The 18,957-nt window shown below is 42.1% G+C and overlaps 1 protein-coding gene across 45 annotated transcripts in view; it reads left to right on the forward strand.

Moving 5' to 3' along the window:
- The first annotated feature begins 829 nt into the window (after positions 1-829).
- The window catches only part of ABI2 (abl interactor 2), a 114,701-nt gene continuing 96,573 nt past the window's right edge, over positions 830-18,957 (forward strand). For all 45 annotated transcript variants that reach the window (XM_008999244.5, XM_008999247.5, XM_008999251.5 and 42 more), the window contains exon 1: positions 830-1,171. In XM_008999244.5, the coding sequence (XP_008997492.3) occupies positions 1,055-1,171 (117 nt within the window). In that variant the 5' untranslated portion in view covers positions 830-1,054. The remainder of the gene's footprint in view (positions 1,172-18,957) is intronic.

Here is an 18,957-nt window from a genome sequence, read left to right on the forward strand (position 1 = left end):
GATTTTTATCTACATAACAGCCCCGTGAAGAAGGCAGTTACTACTAGCAAAATCGTTTTCAAAATTTTAAATACCGAAACCATGAATTAAAAAAAGGACAGCGAAGTTGACAGCATTAGATAAATGACAGAAAAGGTTGTGGGTGAGGAAGCAAATCATCGAAATGGCAAACATAAAAAGCTGAGGCCCAGGGGACCGCAAACCAGAAGAGTAAGGGGCTAACCTGGCACGAGAGAAAGGCTTTGGTGGGGAAGTGTAAAGAGGCCGGAGCGCAGGTAAACTGGGGTTAGGAAACTGCAATTCACGGCAACAAAGAGGATGGGGTCAAATTTGAGAAAAATGAAGTCAGGTGGCATTGAAAGCTGCGTGGAAGTTTGTGAGCTTTATTTCTGCCCCGATGAGGAGTGATCTTTCACAGAGGAGGGTCCCAAGAGCGGAGGCTGTGTCCTCCTTCGGTTCCCCATCAGCAGCAGAGGGAGAAAAGCCTCGAGAAGTTCCCCAGGCCGATGACCCCCACGGGGGCTCGGCCCCAGGGTGAGGACAGCGCCGAGGTGAGTCCCGGAGGGCGCCGGCGGGAGGCCAGCGGAACTGGCTGGTGCGTTCCCGCCGGGCTAACAAAGGCCGCCGGGAGGTGAGGGCTTCTCCAGCCGCTCCAGCGGTCCGCGGGCGGCGGAAGGGTTAACTGCGCCACCGACTCCCGCGCGCATCCCGGCCCCCACCTCTGTCGTCGCTTGGAGACGCCGGAAGTGGGGGAGGGGCCGGCGGCGCGGGCGAGGGTGGGAATCTTTTTCGGGCGCCCGGGGGCGGAGAGAGGGGAGCGCGCGTGCGCGCGCCCGGCCTGCCGTCGCCGCGGTGACCGTCCTCGCAGTCCGTCGGCTCGCGCCCCGCCCCCGTCGCCCCCTCCCCTGTCGCGCGCTGGGGCTGTTTCTCGCTCCTCCCGAGTTACCGCCGCCGTCGCCGCCGCTCCTCCTCTCCCGGTCCTGGGTTTCCCTGGCGCTGCGGCCGCCGTTCCCTCTGCGAGCTGTATGAGGAGGAGGAGGAGGAGGATGTGAAGATGGCGGAGCTGCAGATGCTGCTGGAAGAGGAAATCCCGGGGGGCCGCCGGGCCCTCTTCGACAGCTATACGAATCTGGAACGGGTGGCCGATTACTGCGAGAACAACTACATCCAGGTGCGAAGCATCCCCCGCTGGGGCGCGTCCGGCCTCGGGTGGGCGGTGAGGGGCGCGTAGGGGACCCCCGAGTGGGGAGCCGCGCGCCTTGGGGCGTGGGGCCGAGACCGCTGCGGGGACATGGCCCGGTGGAGACCCCAATGGGGGTGGGGAGCTGGGTGAGGGCTGGGGCTGGTGAATGGGTGGGAATCCTCCGGCTGGATAAACTGCATCTTTAAAACCTATTTAAAAGCGGTGAAGCAGTCCTAGGCTCGGTGCGTGTATCGCGTCCCGCCTCCTCGCCGCTCCTGCCCTCGGCCGCCCCCGCACTCCGCGCGGGTCAGCGTTCCGGTTGGCGGAGGGGGCGGAGAGTGGCATTTTCTGTTTGACGGAATCCTACTCCCCCTTAGGGTAGGGGTCTCGCGGGCTTTGACGGGTTACCTCCATCCCCCAAATTCTGGACGATTTTTAAGCGGCTATCTTGCTGCAGAGTGAAGTGCTTCAGACTTCAGTTTTCTATTCCTGTGAATGCTTCAAAAGCCCTTAATATTTTATGTTCTAAAGGGGATACGGTGGAAGAGCAGCGGTCTCTTGTTGAAAGTTAATGCCGTTTTTCTCCCTATGGAGAATGATAATCAACTGATTCCCTCCTCCCTCTAGTCCCGTTAGAAAATTTTCCTGGGGGTGGGAGGAGGACGGACTATTACTGTTTCTTAGAGAGAATTGGGAAGATAAACCTCCTGGTTTAATTTTTTTTTTTTTAATACCGTGATGGATCGTTTGACACAGGGCTCACAGGGGTAGCGGCGTGTGTGTGGAGGCGGCAGATATTGGGTGACATGTGATCCAGCTGCTTCTGGATGAAGCAAAATATTCTGTGGATTAAAAAAAAAATCCTTCTTTAAAAATCACTTGAAAGGATAGCAGGTTAAAATGCACAGTTTGCAAAATCCAGCATCCTTTGCTTTTTTTTAAAAAAAAGATTTTGAATTATGGGTTCTGCCTCCATTTTTTTCTTTCACATTTAAATTCTCTTGGGATAAAGGTGGAGATGGAAGCAATATGTTAAACTGTTTCTTCACAGTCCTGTTTTTTTTTTTTTTTTTTTTTCTTGCTCCCACCTCCATCTCTCCAGGCATCCTTTTTCTTTTCTTTTTGAGACAGAATCTGGCTCTGTAGTCCAGGTGGGAGTGCGGTGGCCCCATCCCATCTGTTCTCACTGAAACTGGTCTCGACCTATTCTCGTGCTTCAGCTTCCCGAGTAGCTGGGGCTACAGGCGCACGTCACCACAGCCGGCTAATTCTTGTATTTTTAGTAAAGATGGGGTTTCACCATGTTGGCCAGACCAGTCTCGAACTCCTGACCTCAAGTAATCACCCACCTCGACCTCCCAAAATGCTGGGATTACAGGCAGGAGACACCTTAACATCAGATATATAGGAAAGCATTTTCATGTTTTAGTGTAAAATTTTAAAAACAGATGTTACAATTTTATTGGTTCATAAATTTTGTAATGGCCACATTGTTGATTACAGTAGTGAGATTTTGTGATTAGATATTGTTATCTTGTAGACAACATTTGTATTTGAGAATGTACCGCAGTATAAACCTGTTACCTCGAAAGACACAGTTGAATATGGCTACTAGGAAAGAAATGTAAGCAAGATTAATACAAAAAAATACAAATGTCCACTTGTAAGGTACTTTGCTGATTCAGAGGTTCAGGCCTGGGTGACGAGTGAGACTATGTCTCAAAAAAAAAAAAAAAAGGTTTAGTTGCTCAATTTTTCGCTAAAATTGAAGGTCTTTTTTGGCCTAGAACTTCGTGAGGGGTGGATAGTACATACCTAGTGTCTACAGAGTTTCATAGTCTAGGTAGCAGGAGAGGCTGATCTTGGAGGAAATTAATATGTTAAATTTACACTCCGTAGTGCACTGCTGGTACCAAGGAGGACTGGAGGAAGCAATGCTGTTCTGAGGGAATTCACAATCTTTTGTTTTTTTCTTATTCCCTCCCAATATTGCATTATTTTTTTTCTTTTTGGAATTCACAATCTCCAGGAGAGGCAAAACCTAAAGGACTGAAGTGGTAATCCCATTGCCTTGTGCAGCATATTATGGATAGGGAGTTGCAGGTCAGAAGAGAAGTTGAGGGTGGAAAACTGCATTGAAATTATTACCAGTAAGAAATAAAATAGCCAGGCATGGTGGCTCATGCATGTAATTCCAGCATTTTGGGAGGCCGAGGCGGGCACATCACGAGGTCAAGAGATCAAGACCATATGGGCCAACATGGTAAAACCCTGTTTCTATGAATAATACAAAAATTAGCTGGGCATGGTGGCACGCGCCTGTAATCCCAGCTATTCGGGAGCTGAGGCAGGGGAATCTTGAACTTGGGAGGCGGAGGTTTCAGTGAGCCAAGATTGTGACATTGCACTCCAGCCTGGTGACAGAGTGAGACTCCATCTCAAAAAAATAAAGAAATAAATAAAAATAAAAAATAGATTGCTCTCTCTTTTACAAGATGACTTTTTATTGTAATTTGAAGGCCAAGTTCCTCTTAAATTATAATTGCTATATAAAGGTAAAAGGATACATATTATTAAAGCTGAAAGATTAAAGGGAGCAGTTGTCTTTTTAAATATTTTATACATTTCTTCCAGTTGAAAAGAGAAACATGTTACTGGATTCAGTGTCTGTTTTAGCAGTGGGACTCAAAACTTAGTGTGATGACATTTTAAAATTTAAAGGGTAAATATTGATTTAATAAAAATGAACTTAGATTTTAAAATATTTCTTCAGTTTAGCATCTGAAATAGATTTTACACTTTTTCTTGCTAGATTATTACTTATTTTAGGATGCCTTGGGTATATTATTAGTGCACTCTCCCAGGACGATAGCTCTTACATGATTTGTTGGGAAAGTTGACAAATATAATGTGGTGATAGTGGATTTGTGCTGATCCAGCTGTTCATTTGGCATATGTTCCTTGTGACTAAAGAACTGATGGGCAGGGGTTTTAATGCTGCTTGTGACCCTGCAAATAGATGAAAGTTAATTGATAGGATCAGTGATCAAATGGTCAATTTAGCCTTTTTTTTTTTTTTTTTTTTTGAGACGGAGTCTTGCTCTGTTGCCCAGGCTGGAGTGCAGAGGCGTAATCTTGGCTCACTGCAACCTCCACCTCCTCAGTTCAGGCGATTCTTCTGCCTCAGCCTCCCGAGAAGCTGGGACTACAGGTATGCGCCACCACACCTGCCTAATTTTTGTATTGTTTATTTTATTTTGAGACAGGGTTTCTCCCTGTCACGCAGGCTGGAGTGAGTGGTGCAATCTCAGCTCAGCACACCTTCCATTTCTCAGGTTCAAGCGATCCTCTAGCTTCAGCCTCCCAAGTAGCTGGGACTACAGGCATGCGCCACCATGCCTGGCTAATTTTTTTTATTTTTAGTAGAGTCGAGGTTTCACTGTGTTAGCCAAGATGGTCCTGAAATTGTGATCCACCCACTTCAGCCTCCCAGAGTGCTGGGATTACAGGCGTGAGCCACTGCACCCAGCTAATTTTTGTATTTTTAGTAGAGATGGGGTTTCACCATGTTGGCCAGGCTGGTCTGGAACTCCTGGCCTCAGGTGATCTACCTGCCTCCGCCTCCCAAAGTGCTGGGATTACAGGTGTGAGCCATTGCGCCTGGCCAGTTTAGTCTTATTGTAGCATCACGTCTTAGCCACCAGCTCTAGTTAACCACTAATTTCATTGTGTGGAAATGTAATTTTTGCCCATAAAATAGAAAAAAAATCTGTTTATTATATGTAATAAATATTTTTGCTCAGTGTTCTTAAGTAACTGGTTTTGTGCCTAGGAATATCAAAAACATTTAAGGTAAATAACATTCTGAATGTGGATTATATGAAAATTGAGCCAAGGAAGGGAAATAATTGTGCCGTCCTGAAAATAATTGTACTCTGTTTAAATTGTTTGTGTTTTAGAAGAGTACCCTTCAGAAATATCATTAGATTAGGAGCGAGGAGATAGTTCCCGTATTAAAACATACATACACACAGACATACACACAAAATCTGCAGTTAGAGCAGAGTTGTAAATAGCTGTTTTCTAGGCTACTAATGTGTTAACATTAGAAATTTAGGTTAGGACTGATGGCTTATGCCTATAATCCCAGCATGTTGGGAGGTGGGGGCCAGTGGATGACTTGAGCCCAGGAGTTCGTGACCAGCCTGGACAACATGGTAAAACCCCTTCTGTGCAAAAAAAACAAAAAACAAAAAACAAAACAAAACTTGCTGGGCTTGGTAGTGTGCCTGTAGTCCCAGATACTCAGGAGGCTGAGGTAGGAGGATCACCTGAGCCTGGGAGATCAAGGCTGCAGTGAGCCATGATCCCACCACTGCACTCCAGCCTGGGCGACAGAGTGAGACTCTGTCTCCAAAAATGTTTAAAAATCTTTTTTTGTTTTGTTTTTTGAGACAGAGTTTCACTGCTGTTGTCCAGGCTGGAGTGCAATGGCATGACTTTGGCTCACTACAACCTCTGCCTCCAGGGTTCAAGCGATTCTCATGCCTCAGCTTCCTGAATAGCTGAGATTACAGACACATGGCACCACACCTAGATAATTTTGATATTATTAGTAGAGACTAAGTTTCACCATCTTGGCCAGGCTGGTCTTGAACTCCTGATCCCAGGTGATCCACCTGCTTCAGCCTCCTAAGGTGCTGGAATTACAGGTGTGAGCCACCACCCCTGCCCTAAAAATAATTTTTTTTCTTGGAGACGGAGTTTTGCTCTTGTTGTATAGGCTGGACTGCAATGGTGTGATATTGGCTCACTGCAGCCTCTGCCCCCCATAGATTCAAGTGATTCTCCTATTTCGGCCTTCTGAGTAGCTGGGATTACTGGTGCATACCAACACACTCAGCTAATTTTTGTATTTAGCTGGCTGAATACAAATTTTTTGTATTTAGTTAGCCAGGCTGGTCTCATACTCCTGACCTTAGGTGATCCATCTGCCTTGGCCTCCCAAAGTGCCAGGATTACTGGCGTGAGCCACCATGTCTGGCCCCCTAAAAATCTTTTGTTTTTCTTTTTTTTGAGGAGTCTCACTCTGTCACCAGGCTGGAGTGCAGTGGTGCGATCTCAGCTCACTTGCAACCTCCGCCTCCCAGGTTCAGGCGATTCTGCCTCAGCCTCCCTGCCTCAGCTGGGACCATAGGCATGTACCACTATGCTCAGCTAATTTTTGTATTTTTAGTAGAGACAGGGTTTCCCAAAGTGTTGGGATTACAGGTTTGAGTCTCTGTGCCCGGCAAAAATTATTTTTAATAAAACTTTAGACAGTTTCGTTATTCCAACCTCTAGAAAATGGAATAGTCAAAGTATTTTTTCTAAAATATGATAATAAACAATTGTAACTACGATCTGCTCATATTTATCAGACTGATTTTATTTCTTGCCTGTACAAAAGATTCAGTAATTGGTAGAGACTTTTTTTGAAATATATGTAAGACCTATGTTTCTTTTCTTCATTTATTAATATCCACATATAGTCTGGGTATGCCTGTAATCCCAGCACTTTAGGAGGCCAAGGCAGGCGGATCACTAGGTCAGGAGATGGAGACCATTCTGTCCAACATGCTGAAACCCTGTCTTTACTAAAAATACAAAAGTTAGCTGGGTGTAATGGTATGCACCTGTAATCCCGGCTACTCAGGAGGCTGAGGCAAGAGAATTGCTTGAATGTGGGAGGCAGAGGTTGCAGTGAGCCAAGATTTCGCCACTGCACACCAGCCTTGCAACAGAGCAAGACTCTGTCTCATAAAAAACAAAACTTAAACAAAACAAAAACCATGTATAATGCCTAGTATGTTTGAAAGTGTCCAGGAATTAAAAATATTTTGATTAACATAGAATCTACATTTTTACAAATTTTTATTATTATATAGTTGCTTTAATGGTAGATGAAATGACTCCATATTTGTTACTTTCCCAAAAAGTTACTGCTTTTTGTGAGTGACAGTTCACATAGATGCATAGTAAAATCTCATTGTTTGGATTAAGAGTGGAATCTTTCTATACCATGGATTTACTCAAAAGAGAAGAAATTAAGAATTTACCTTAAATTTTTACCTGAAACTTTCTTTTGAACAATAAGAGGTATAATATTAGTAGCTTTTGGCCAGGCATGATGGTCATGCCTATAATTCTAGCACTTTGGGAGGCTGAGGCAGGCGGATCACCTGAGGTCAGGAGTTCGAGACCAGCCTCACCAACATGGAGAAACCCTGTGCCTACTGAAAATACAAAAAATTAGCTGGGCGTGGTGGCGCATGCCTGTGCTCCTGGCTACTCGGGAGGCTGAGGCAGGAGAATTGCTTGAACCCGGGAGGTGGAGGTTACAGTGAGCTGGGGTCACGCCATTGCACTCTAGCCTGGGCAATAACTCCGTCTCAAAAAAAAAAAAAAAAAAATTAGCTGGGCATGGTGGTGCATGCCTGTAATCCCAGCTACTCAGAAGGCTGAGGCAGGAGAATTGCTTGAACCCTGGAGGCGGAGGTTGTGATGAGCCAGGATTGCGCCATTGCACCACAACCTGGGCAAGAAGAGTGAAACAACATGGATACTCCCAGAGTTCACTAAAAACTTCATGAAAGTTTTACAAGGGGATATTATCAGTTTCATAAAAAAGTGATATAAACATTAAAAATTTTATTTAATAAAAATCACTAGAATACATGCTCATTGTTGAAAAATTGTTAGAGAATACAAGTAGATGTTATGGAAGAAATGGAAAATTACCCAATCATGTTGAATATATATATGGTACTCATACATTTAAATCTTTTTTCTATGCACAACTATATATCAGTATTTTTGTAGAAATGGGTTTATGTTCTATATTATCTTCTATACCTTTGAAAGAAACTTTTAAGGATGCTGGGCTTGACTTTCTTTTTTTTTTCTTTTTTGAGACTGAATTTTGCTCTGTCGCCCAGGCACACTACAGTGTGATCTCTGCTCACTGCAACCTCCGCCTTGCTTGTTCCAGGAATTCTCCTGCCTCAGCCTCCCAAGTAGCTGGGATTACACGCACCTGCCACGCACCTGGCTAATTTTTGTATTTTTAGTAGAGATGGGGTTTCACCATCTTGGTCAGGCTGGTCTCGAACTCCTAACCTTGTGATCCACCCGCTTCAGCCTCCCAAAGTGCTGGGATTACAGGTGTGAGCCACCGCACCCGGCCGACTTGCTTTTTTAAATGGATATCATATAGCATACTGGAAGGAGGTTGGTTGTATTTATAGGTCCAGTTCTGTATGTTCTTGCAAATGGGAGAATCTTAAAAGACCTAGGATGAAGGAGAAAGAGGTCAGTTGAGAGTAACAAAAATGAGTAGATTTTGGGAGACTGAATTCCCCATAGATTAAGATGACTTAACTCATTTGAAGTTCCTCAAGAAATTAGTCCCGAACTCTCAGCAGAGACATTTGGTGAATAGATTTTTGGTGACAAATCCCTCAATGCCTTTGACAAGATTGCAAAAACAGGTTAATTTATATTTGAACCCTTTGCTCTTTTAAACATGTTGTCATTTGTGTACTTCCTACACCTTTTTGTCGAAGGAACTTAAGTGACCTCTTAATTCCCATTATTGATCCAAGGAATCCAGTTGCACCTCATTTTACCCTTCCTTGAAGAGCTTCCTGGTTCAAAATTGCTCTTTACCAAATTAATTAATTGTTCATTTACTTTTTCTTTTCTCTCTCTCTCGCTCTCTTTTTTTTTCTTTGAGACGGAGTCTCGCTCTGTCACCAGGCTGGAGTGCAGTGACGTGATCTCGGCTCACTGCAATTTCTGCCTCCTGAGTAGCTGGAACTACAGTTATGTGCCACCACACCCAGTTAATTTTTGTATTTTTAGTAGAGATGAGGTTTCACCACATTGGCCAGGATGGTCTTATCTCTTGACCTCGTGATCCGCCTGCCTCGGCCTCCTAAAGTGTTGGGATTACAGGTGTGAGCCACTGTGCCTGGCCTAGTTGGAGATTTTTGATAGCTTTTGGTTGAATTTTTATGGGATTGGTTAATAGATTGGATTCATGAGGTAGCATGTGGGAGGACACATTCTGTTTTGGACTTTTCATTTACTTTGTGTTTCCTTCCCTAGAAGGAAAAAAAGCTCCTAGAAGATGAGTCATATCTTAAAGATTTCTATATTTTTCTGTTAGCCATAGGATGTTGTACATATAGTAGCCACTCATTAAATTGTTGCTGAATGTAAGAAATAGAGACTTGAATATGCAAGAGCCTATGCACTGAATTATTTTTATTACTTTATTTTATTTTTTTTGAGACAGGGTCTCACTCTATCGCCCAGGCTGGAGTGTAGTAGCATGATTATGGCTCACTGAAGCTTGCACTCCCAGGCTCAAACAGTCCTCCCACTTCAGCCCCCAAAGTAGCTGGGACTTATGCCACCATGCCCAACTAATTTTTTTTTTTTTTTTTGTAGAAATGGGATCTCACTATGTTGCTCAGGCTGGTCTTGAACACTTGGGCTTAAGCAGTTCTCCTGCCTTGGCTTCCTAAAGTGCTGGGGTTACAGCTGTGAGCTGCCATGCCTGGCCTTGAAGGATTTTTTTATTTTTATTTTTGGGAGGAAGGGAGGAAGGCGGGAAGGAGGAAGGGAGGAAGGCAGGAAGGGAGGGAAGGAGGAAGGGAGGGAGGAAGGAAGGGATGAAGGAAGGAAGGAAGGGAGGAAGCGGGGAGGGAGGGAGGGAGGGAAGGGAAGGAAGGAAATCAAGCAATGAGAGAGACATTGCCGACCTGGATCTAGAGGTTTACAAGTTGATTTCTTTTTAATTTTTATTTTTTATTTTTAATTTTTATTTTTTGAGAGAAGGAAAGGAAAAAAATGGGTAAAGGAGAGGGAGAAAGAGGAAGAGAAAGAGGGAGGGTGAACGGAAATATTGCTTTATTCTGGAAAAAAAAAAAAATGGGTATCAATAATGGCCAATCAATGTTTCATTTAAACTTATGAGTAGGTGTGATGTCGTATTGACAAGAATGTATATTTTGTGTATTTGAAGTGGAGAGCTCTATAAATATTTATTAAGTTACTTGTTCCAGATCTGAGTTTGAGTCCTTGATATCTATAAGTAGGATATAATTACTTGTAAATTTACCTTGCAAGTTTTTTCCTATTTGATTCTTTTTGTGACATTCATGTTCTGTAAGCATTATCTAGAATGCAGTCATACTGCATAGTTTTCCAGTACTTTTCATATTTGCATAGTTACATGCAAGGAACATAGTTTTGCTTTTTTCTTCTGAAACAAGTAATACACTTTGTAGAACATTTGGATGATGGAACAGCTTTGTTTTGAATCATTTATAAAAATAATATTTTCTCATTTGATTTTTAAAATCAGGTTTATTGAGATTTAATACATATATGATACAAGTCACCCTTTTTAGGTGTAAAGGTTTATGAATTTTCATAAAATTACATAGTCGTGTAACCACCACAATGTAAAATTTTCCTTGTCCCCTCCGTAGTCAGTCCTGTCCCTCCACTGCTAGCCTTTAGCAAACACTGATATGTTTACTGTCCCTCTAGTTTCTGCCTTTTCCAGAATGCCATATAAAGTGAATTGTATAGTATATAGACTTTTGCATTTGACTTCTTGTTACTAGAAGTCCTAATACATTTGAAAATCATCAGTGTTACTATGTTTTGTCAGTACTTTGTTTCTTATTACTGAGTAATATTCTAGGGTATGAAAGAATCATAGTTTGTTTATTCATTCACCAACTGATGGATTTCTGGATTGTTTCTAGTTTTAGCCAGTGGTGAATACAGCTATAAACAGTTGTATACAGGTGTTGGTGGGACATACGTCTTTATTCTCCTGGGTCAGTTTAAAGGAACAGATTTACTGTTGTACCCTGGTCACAGTGCATGTATCCACATAGGCTGCATAGGCAGCACTTGAACGGTATCTGATCTGAATCTTAGCAGAGCACCTTGTGATCCTCTTGGAATATGAGATTATGGGAGGTTTGTGAGGACCTGATGTGAAGCTTTTTCTCAATCTCTTCATCAGCTAAGGAGACTGTATGTGATACAGTGTCTCATCACCTCCTGGTTCTGATGACATGAGGCTCTCTGTTGTAACCTTTTAGGTAGTAGCTGCAGGCTGTAAGACTTTGGTTGTAGCATGGCATTGGCTCTTCAGCAAGAGTGTCATATCATCTATGTTGTAGTCACCTGGCTCCTTTTGTTTTGGTATTGCTCTGCACAAGGACTGTATGTTTTGCTACTATTCCGTTTGCTCTCCATGTAAATAGTAGGCTTTTTTTGTTTGTTTTTTGTTTTGTTTTATTTGAGATGAAGTCTTTGTTGCCCAAGCTGAAGGGCAGTGGTGTGATCTCAGCTCACTGCAACGTCCACCTCCTGGGTTCAAGTGATTCTCTTGCCTCAGCTTCCTGAGTAGCTGGGACTACAGGCATGTGCCACTATGCCTGGCTAATTTTTTTGTGTTTTTTAGTAGAGATGGGGTTTCACCATGTTGGCCAGGCTGGTCTTGAACTCCTGACCTCATGATCTGCCCTCCTTGACCTCCCAAAGTGCTGGGATTACAGGTATGAGCCACCATGCCCAGCCAAATAGTAGGCTTTCTAAATCTATCAAGAGCTTGGGCAGGTCTATCAATCACATCTTCCCTTCTCTTTGCCTTGACAATAAATATTTAATAGTGGGATTACTATTATATAGTAAATGCATGTTTAGCTTTATAGAAGTTGCCAAACTGTTTTCCAAAAATGACGGTACCGTTTTGTGTTACCACCAACAAAGATCTAAATGTTCTGCATCTCTGTCAGCATTTGGTTTTGTCAGGTTTTAAGGTTTAGCTATTCTGTTGTTAGTGATATGTCAAAAGCCATATATGACAAGCCCACAACTAACATACTCAGTCATGAAAAGCTGAAACCTTTTCCTCTATGATCAGGAATAAGAGAGTGGTGGTTTCACTAGTTCTTCATAATACAGTACTGCAAAGTACTAGCAGTCATAGCCAGGCCAGTTAGGAAAGAAAAAGAAATAAAAGGCATCAGAATTGGAAAGGAGGAAGTTAAATTGTCTCTGTTTGCAAATGACATGATTTCTTATGTATAGAAAATTCTAAAGACTTCACCAAAAGACTGTTAGAGCTAATAAACAAATTTAGTAAAGTTGTAGGAGACAAGATCAACCTGCAAAAATCTGTTGTGTTTCTACATATTAACTACAAACAATCTGAAAAATCAATTAGAAAACAGTTCTATTTACAATAGCATCAGAAAGAATAAAATACTTAGGAATAAATTTAACCAGGGAGGTCAAAGATCTGTATAATAAAAACTGTTAGACATTTACGAAAGTAATTGAAGAAGATGCAAATAAATGGAAAGATATCCTGTGCTCATGAATTAAAAGTTTTAATATTGTTAAAATGTTCATACTGCACAAAGCCATCTACAGATTAATGCAATCTCTATCAATATTCCAATGGTATTTTTCACAAAAAATAGAAAAATCCTAAAACTCATTGGAAACCACAAAAGACTTTAAATAGCCAAAGAAGTCTTGAATAGGAACAAAGTTGGATGTGTCATACTTCCTGATTTCAAACCATATTACAAAGCTGTAGGCTGGTGCAATGACTCATGCCTGTAATCGCAGCACTTTGGGAGGTTGAGACAGGTAGATCACTTGAGGTCAGGAGTTCATGACAAGCCTGGCCAATATGGAGAAACCTCATCTCTACTAAAAATACAAAAATTAGCTGGGCATGCTGGCACACGTCTGTGGTCCCAGCTACTTGGGAGGCTGGGTGGGGAGAATCACTTGAACCCAGGAGGTGGAGGTTGCAGTGAACTCAGAGTGTGCCTCTGCACTCCATCCTGGGCAACAGAGCAAGATTCTGTCTCAAAAAATCTATAGTAATCAAAACAGTGCATTACTGACATAAAAGACATGTAGACTAATGCAACAGAGTAGAGCCCAGAAATTTACCCACATCTTTGCAGTAAACTCAGCTTTGAGAAGGGCACCAGGTACACAATGGGAAAAAGATAATTCCTTCAACAAATGGTGCTGGGAAAACTATATGTACATGCAAAAGAATGAAATTGGATTGTTACCTTATGTCACACACACAGATTAGCTAGAAATGGATTAAAGACTTAAATGGGAGACCTGAAAGGGAAAATTCTTTGATATGGGTCAGATGTTTGTTTCCTTCAAATCTCTTGTTGAAATGTAATTCCCAGTGTTGGAGGTGGGACTTGGTGGGAGATGACTGGATTATGGGGGTAGATCCCTCATGAATGGTGTAACATCATCCCCTTGGTCATAAGTGAGCTCTTACTTGGTTCAGGTGAGATCTGGTTGTTTAAAATTAGTCTGGGAGCCCCCCAACCATGTGACATGCTGGCTCCACTTCTGCCATGATCACACCTTACCAGAAGTATGTGGCAGCACTATGCTTTGTGTAAAGTCTGCAGAATCATGAGCTGAGTAAACCTCTTTTCTTTATAAATTACCCAGCCTCAGGTATTCCTTCATAGGAGTATAAGAACAGACTGATACATTCCTAGAAGAAAACATAGGGGAAAAAGCTCCTTGATACTGGTGTTGGCAATGGTTTTTGTGAATATGACACCAAAAGCACAGGGAACAAAAGCAAGAAATTATGAGAGTGACTACATCATACTAAAAAGCTTCTGCATAGCAAAGGACACAAAATGAAAAGGCAATTTACGGAATGGAAAAAAATTTGCAAACCATATATGTGATAAGGGGTTTATATTGTGTATGTGTGTTTTTTTATGTGTATATAAAAAACTCATACAACTTAATAGCAAAAAACAAAATAACCAGATTTACAAAAGGCTGTAGGACCTAAATAGACATTTTTTTAAACAAGACACACAAATGGCCAACAGGTATATGAAAATGTGCTCAACATCACTAATCATTAGGAAATGCAAGTCAAAACAGAAAGGAGCTATTGCCTCACATCTGTTAGGATGGCTGTCAAAAGAGAGAAAAGTGTTGGCAAGTAGATAGAGAAAAGATAATCCATGTATACATGGGAGTGTAAATTGGAACAGCCATTATTAAAAACTGGTTCCATCTGGGCGTGGTGGTGCACGCCTGTAATCACAGCACTTTGGGAGGTCGAGGTGAGCAGATCACAAGGTGAGGAGTTCAAGACCAGCCTGGCCAACATGGTGAAACCTTGTCTCTACTAAAAATACAAAAATTAGCTGGGTGTGGTGGTGGGCACCAGTAGTTACCAGTTACTTGGGAGGCTAAGGTAGGAGAATTGCTTGAACCTGGGAGATGGAGGTTGCTGAGATGATGCCACTGCACTCCAACCTGGGTGACAGAGCAAGACTCAGTCTCAGGAAAACAAACAAACAAAAAAAAAACTGGTTCCCCCCAAAATTAAAAATAAGACAGACAGTCCAGCAGTTCTACTTCTGGGTCTGTATCCTTAGGGAATGAAATCATTATCTGAAAGAGAGATCTGGACTCCCATGTTAATTTCAGCATTATTCAAGTGTCAATGGATGAATGGGTGAAGAAAATGTGGACAGTGTGCAGTTTTCCCTCAGTCTAGATAGGGCATTGGTTCTATGACCCCCAAGTATACCCAAATCTGCATTTACTCAAGTCCTGCAGTCACCCCTGTGGAACACGTGTATATAAAAAGTCATCCGTCCATCTGTATATGTGGATGAATACTGGATTTTTGATGTGCAATTGGTTGAAAATAATCTGTGTATAGTGGACCCACATAGTTTAAACCTGTTATTCAGGGGTCAAATGTGTATATAATGGAATATTGTTCAGCCATAAAAAAAGGAAACCTTGCTATTTATGACAACATGGATGAACCTGGAGAACATTATGGTAAGTAAAATAAGCAAGATACAGAAAGACAAATACGGTATGATTTCACTTAAATGAGGAATCTAAAAGGTTGAACCCATAGAATAAAGCAGAGAATAGAATGGTGTTTTCCAGGGGCTGATGGGAGGTGGGGAGAAATGGGGATATGTTGGTCACAGGGCACAAACTTGTAGTGATAGGATGAATATGTTTTGGCGAGCTAATGTACTGTATAGTAACTATAGTTGATAATAATGCAAACTTGAAATTTACTAAGACAGTAGATCTTTTTTTTGGAGACAGGGTCTTGCTTTGTCACCCAGGCTAGAGTGCAGTGGTATGATCATGGCTCACTGCAGCCTCACCTCCCCAGGCTCAGGTGATCCTACCTCAGCCTTCGGAGTAGCTAGGACTACAGGCGTATACCACCACATGCTGCTGATTTTTGTAGAGATGTAGTTTCACCATGTTGCCCTGGTTTGTCTTGAACTCCTGGGCTCTAGCCATCTGCCCACCTTGGCCTCCCAAAGTTCTGGGATTACAGGTGTAAGTTACCATGCCTGGCCAAGAGTAGATTTTAACTGTTGCTAATCCCCTGCCCCCACAAGGAAATCAAGAAATTATTATCTTGATTGTGATAACCATTTTACAGTTTATATGTGTGGCATATCATCATGTTGTACACTTTAAATATATGTATTTTTTTGTTAGTTATACCTGGGTAAAGCTGGAAAAAAAAACCCAAGCAAAACTGAACCAAAACAAAATTGCCTGCAAGCCATAAACAATCAGCTTCTAGCCTTGGCATCATCTCCTGTTATACTCCTGTATGCTCCTTTGTTCACTCAACTCCAGCTACTTTGGCTTCCCTTTCTTAAACGTACCAGGCATTCTTCTGCCTCAGGGCCTTTTTACTTTGTACTTGTTATACCCTCTGCCAGGAATACTCTACCCCAAGATAGGTGCATGATTGGTTCTTTTACTTCCTTCAAGCTGTTGCTGATACATCACATTATTGATGACCACATTCTCCATGACCCCATCCTGGCTACTCTGTAAAATTATAACATACTCCTGCCCTTTGCTCACTCTCCTCTTGCTTATACTTGCTTTTCCATGCTTTTTTATCCCTACATAGTTTCTCTTAACCTACAATGTATTTACTTATTTGTGTGTTTTCCTTCCCTGGTATGTTAGGGCAGAGATTTTTGTTTCCTGTTCATTTCCAGTACCTGGAACACTGCCTGGCACAAAGTAGGCACTCCGGACCAGGCACGTTGGATCACACCAGTAATCCCAGCACTTTGGGAAGCCAAGGAGGGCAGATCACCTGATGTCAGGATTTGAGACCAGCCTGGCTAACATGGTGAAACTCCGTTTCTACTAAAAATACAAAAAAAATTAGCTGAGTGTGGTGGTGTGCTCCTGTAATCTCAGCTGCTCAGGAGACTCAGACAAGAGAATCACTTTTATGATTCTGGGAGGGAGAGGTTGCAGTGAGCTAAGATCGCTCCATTGCACTGCACCTTGGGCAACAAGAGCAAAACTCTGTCTCAAAAAAAAAGAAAGAAAAAAGGGCTCTCCATAAATATTTGCTAAATGAGCAAATTAGATCTTTTCTAGTAAACGTTAGAAAATGTCTGAGAGCAGTGAAATAAATCAGTTTCGTGTCAGGGGTGGTAGCTCACACCTGTAATCCTAGCACTTTGGGAGGCTGAGGTGGGTGGATTGCCTGAGCTCAGGAGTATGGAACCAGCCTGGCCAACTTGGCAAAACCCCCATCTTTACTAAAAATACAAACAAATTTAGCTAGATGTGGTGGTGTGTGCCTGTAGTGCCTTGGGAGGCTAAGACACGAGAATTGCTAGAACCTGGGAAGTAGAGGTTGCAGTGAGCCAAGATTGTACCACTGCACTCCAGTCTGGGCAACAGTGTGAGACTCTGCCTCCAAAATAAATAAATAAATAAATTAGTTTTGTGAATTTGAAGGTTGGTAGATTTATGCTTTGGAAAATGAAAGTTGGCAAATACTTTTTATTTGTTTAGAATATTTAATATAGATATGACCAACAGAATAGACACTAATATTCCACATATGGTTGGTGCTTTAAACAGTTTATTTACAGTTACTTAGTGTAGGACTTACTTGATAGTGTATGCTTATCAAATGTCTGAACTGATCTATGACTTCCTGAGAGGTATAAACAATGTAGATCTTCCTATTATAAAAAATTAGATGAGTAAACTCAAGTTTACCGCTGGGTCTGCTAAACTAAAATTCTACGAAGAGAGGAATTATGTTCATTTTTGGTTTGCCTGTTATGTCCTTCTTTCTTTCTTTCTTTTGTTTTTTTGAGATGGGAGTCTTCTACTCTGTTGCCCAGGCTGGAGTGTAGTGGTGCAATCTTGGCTCACTGCAACCTCTGCCTCCTGGGTTGGAGCAGTTCTCCTGTCTCAGCCTCCCAAGAAGCTGGGCTTACAAGTGTGTGACTCCATGTCTGGCTAATTTTTGTATTTTTAGTAGAGATGAGATTTGCCATGTTGGCCAGGCTGGTCTTGAACTCCTGAACTCAGATGATCCACCCACCTTGGCCTCCCAGAGTGCTGGGATTACAGGCGTGAGCCATGGTGCCAGGCCAGTTTTTTTTTTTTTTTTTTTTTTTAAATGAATGAGAGGTTTACATGTTGCCCAGGCTGGCCTCGAATGCCTGACCTCACCTCATGTGCCAGGACAATTGACCTGAGCCACTCCGGCTCCCTCATTTCTTAGTGTTCAATAAATTTTCGTTCAGTAAAATTGAACTTATAACACACCATTTATTTTATTATATATTTTTTCTTTGCTGGTCATTCAAAATATTTATTGAGCATCTTTCCATTCTGTGAAGTCAGTGGTAAATAACTCATGGACTAAGTCTAGTTCTGTTACCATTTTGATTTCTATGAAGAGTCTTTGTTGTAAATTTTGAATTAATGGAGTTGAACTGCATATAACATGAGACTATTTTTTGTTGTTGTTCTTACTATTAGGAGGCCTTACGCACTTATCTGTTGAAGATTTTGAATAAAGGCAAGGAGATACATTGTTAGGGACTTAAGAAACAAAGTTGAATAGGGGAAGTCAACAAGGGATGCCCGCTTCTTTTAGTATGTAGTACCCCAAGTCTTCTGCCAGGAGATAGTGCTTAAATAATGATTATTTCCCCCCCCTCAAACCTTTTATTTATTTATTTATTGAGACAGTTTTGCTCTTCTCCAGGCTGGAGTGCCATGGCATGATCTCGGCTCACTGCAACCTGCGCCTCCCAGGTTCAAGCGATTCTCCTCCCTCAGCCTCCCATGTAACTGGGATTGCAGGCATCTGTCACCACGCCTGTCTAATTTTGTAGTTTTAGTAGAGATAGAGTTTCTCCATGTTGATTAGGCTGGTCTTGAACTCTTGACCTCAGGTGATCCACCCTCCTCAGCCTCCCAAAGTGCTGAAATTACTGGTGTGGACAACAGTGAGACTGTATTAAAAAAAAAAAAATTAATGTTACCAGGTTAGTTTCTGGTACAAGCATATTATGTGCAAGTAATGACAGGGCTTTATATTCCAGTTTTTTTTTTCTTCTTTTGAAATGAGTGATTAAAGACCAAATTTCTAGGACTATTTATTTATTTTTTTTTTGAGATGGAGTCTTGCATTGTCTCCCAGGCTGGAGTGCAGTGGCGTGATCTTGGCTTACTGCAACATCCCACTCCAGGGTTCAAGCAATTCTCCTACCTCAGCCTCTCAAGTAGCTGGGATTACAGGCATGCACCACCATGCCCAGCTAAGTTTTGTATTTTTAGTAGAGACTGGGTTTCAT

This window comes from Callithrix jacchus, chromosome 6, assembly GCF_049354715.1.
Source record: "Callithrix jacchus isolate 240 chromosome 6, calJac240_pri, whole genome shotgun sequence".
NCBI lineage: Eukaryota > Metazoa > Chordata > Mammalia > Primates > Cebidae > Callithrix > Callithrix jacchus.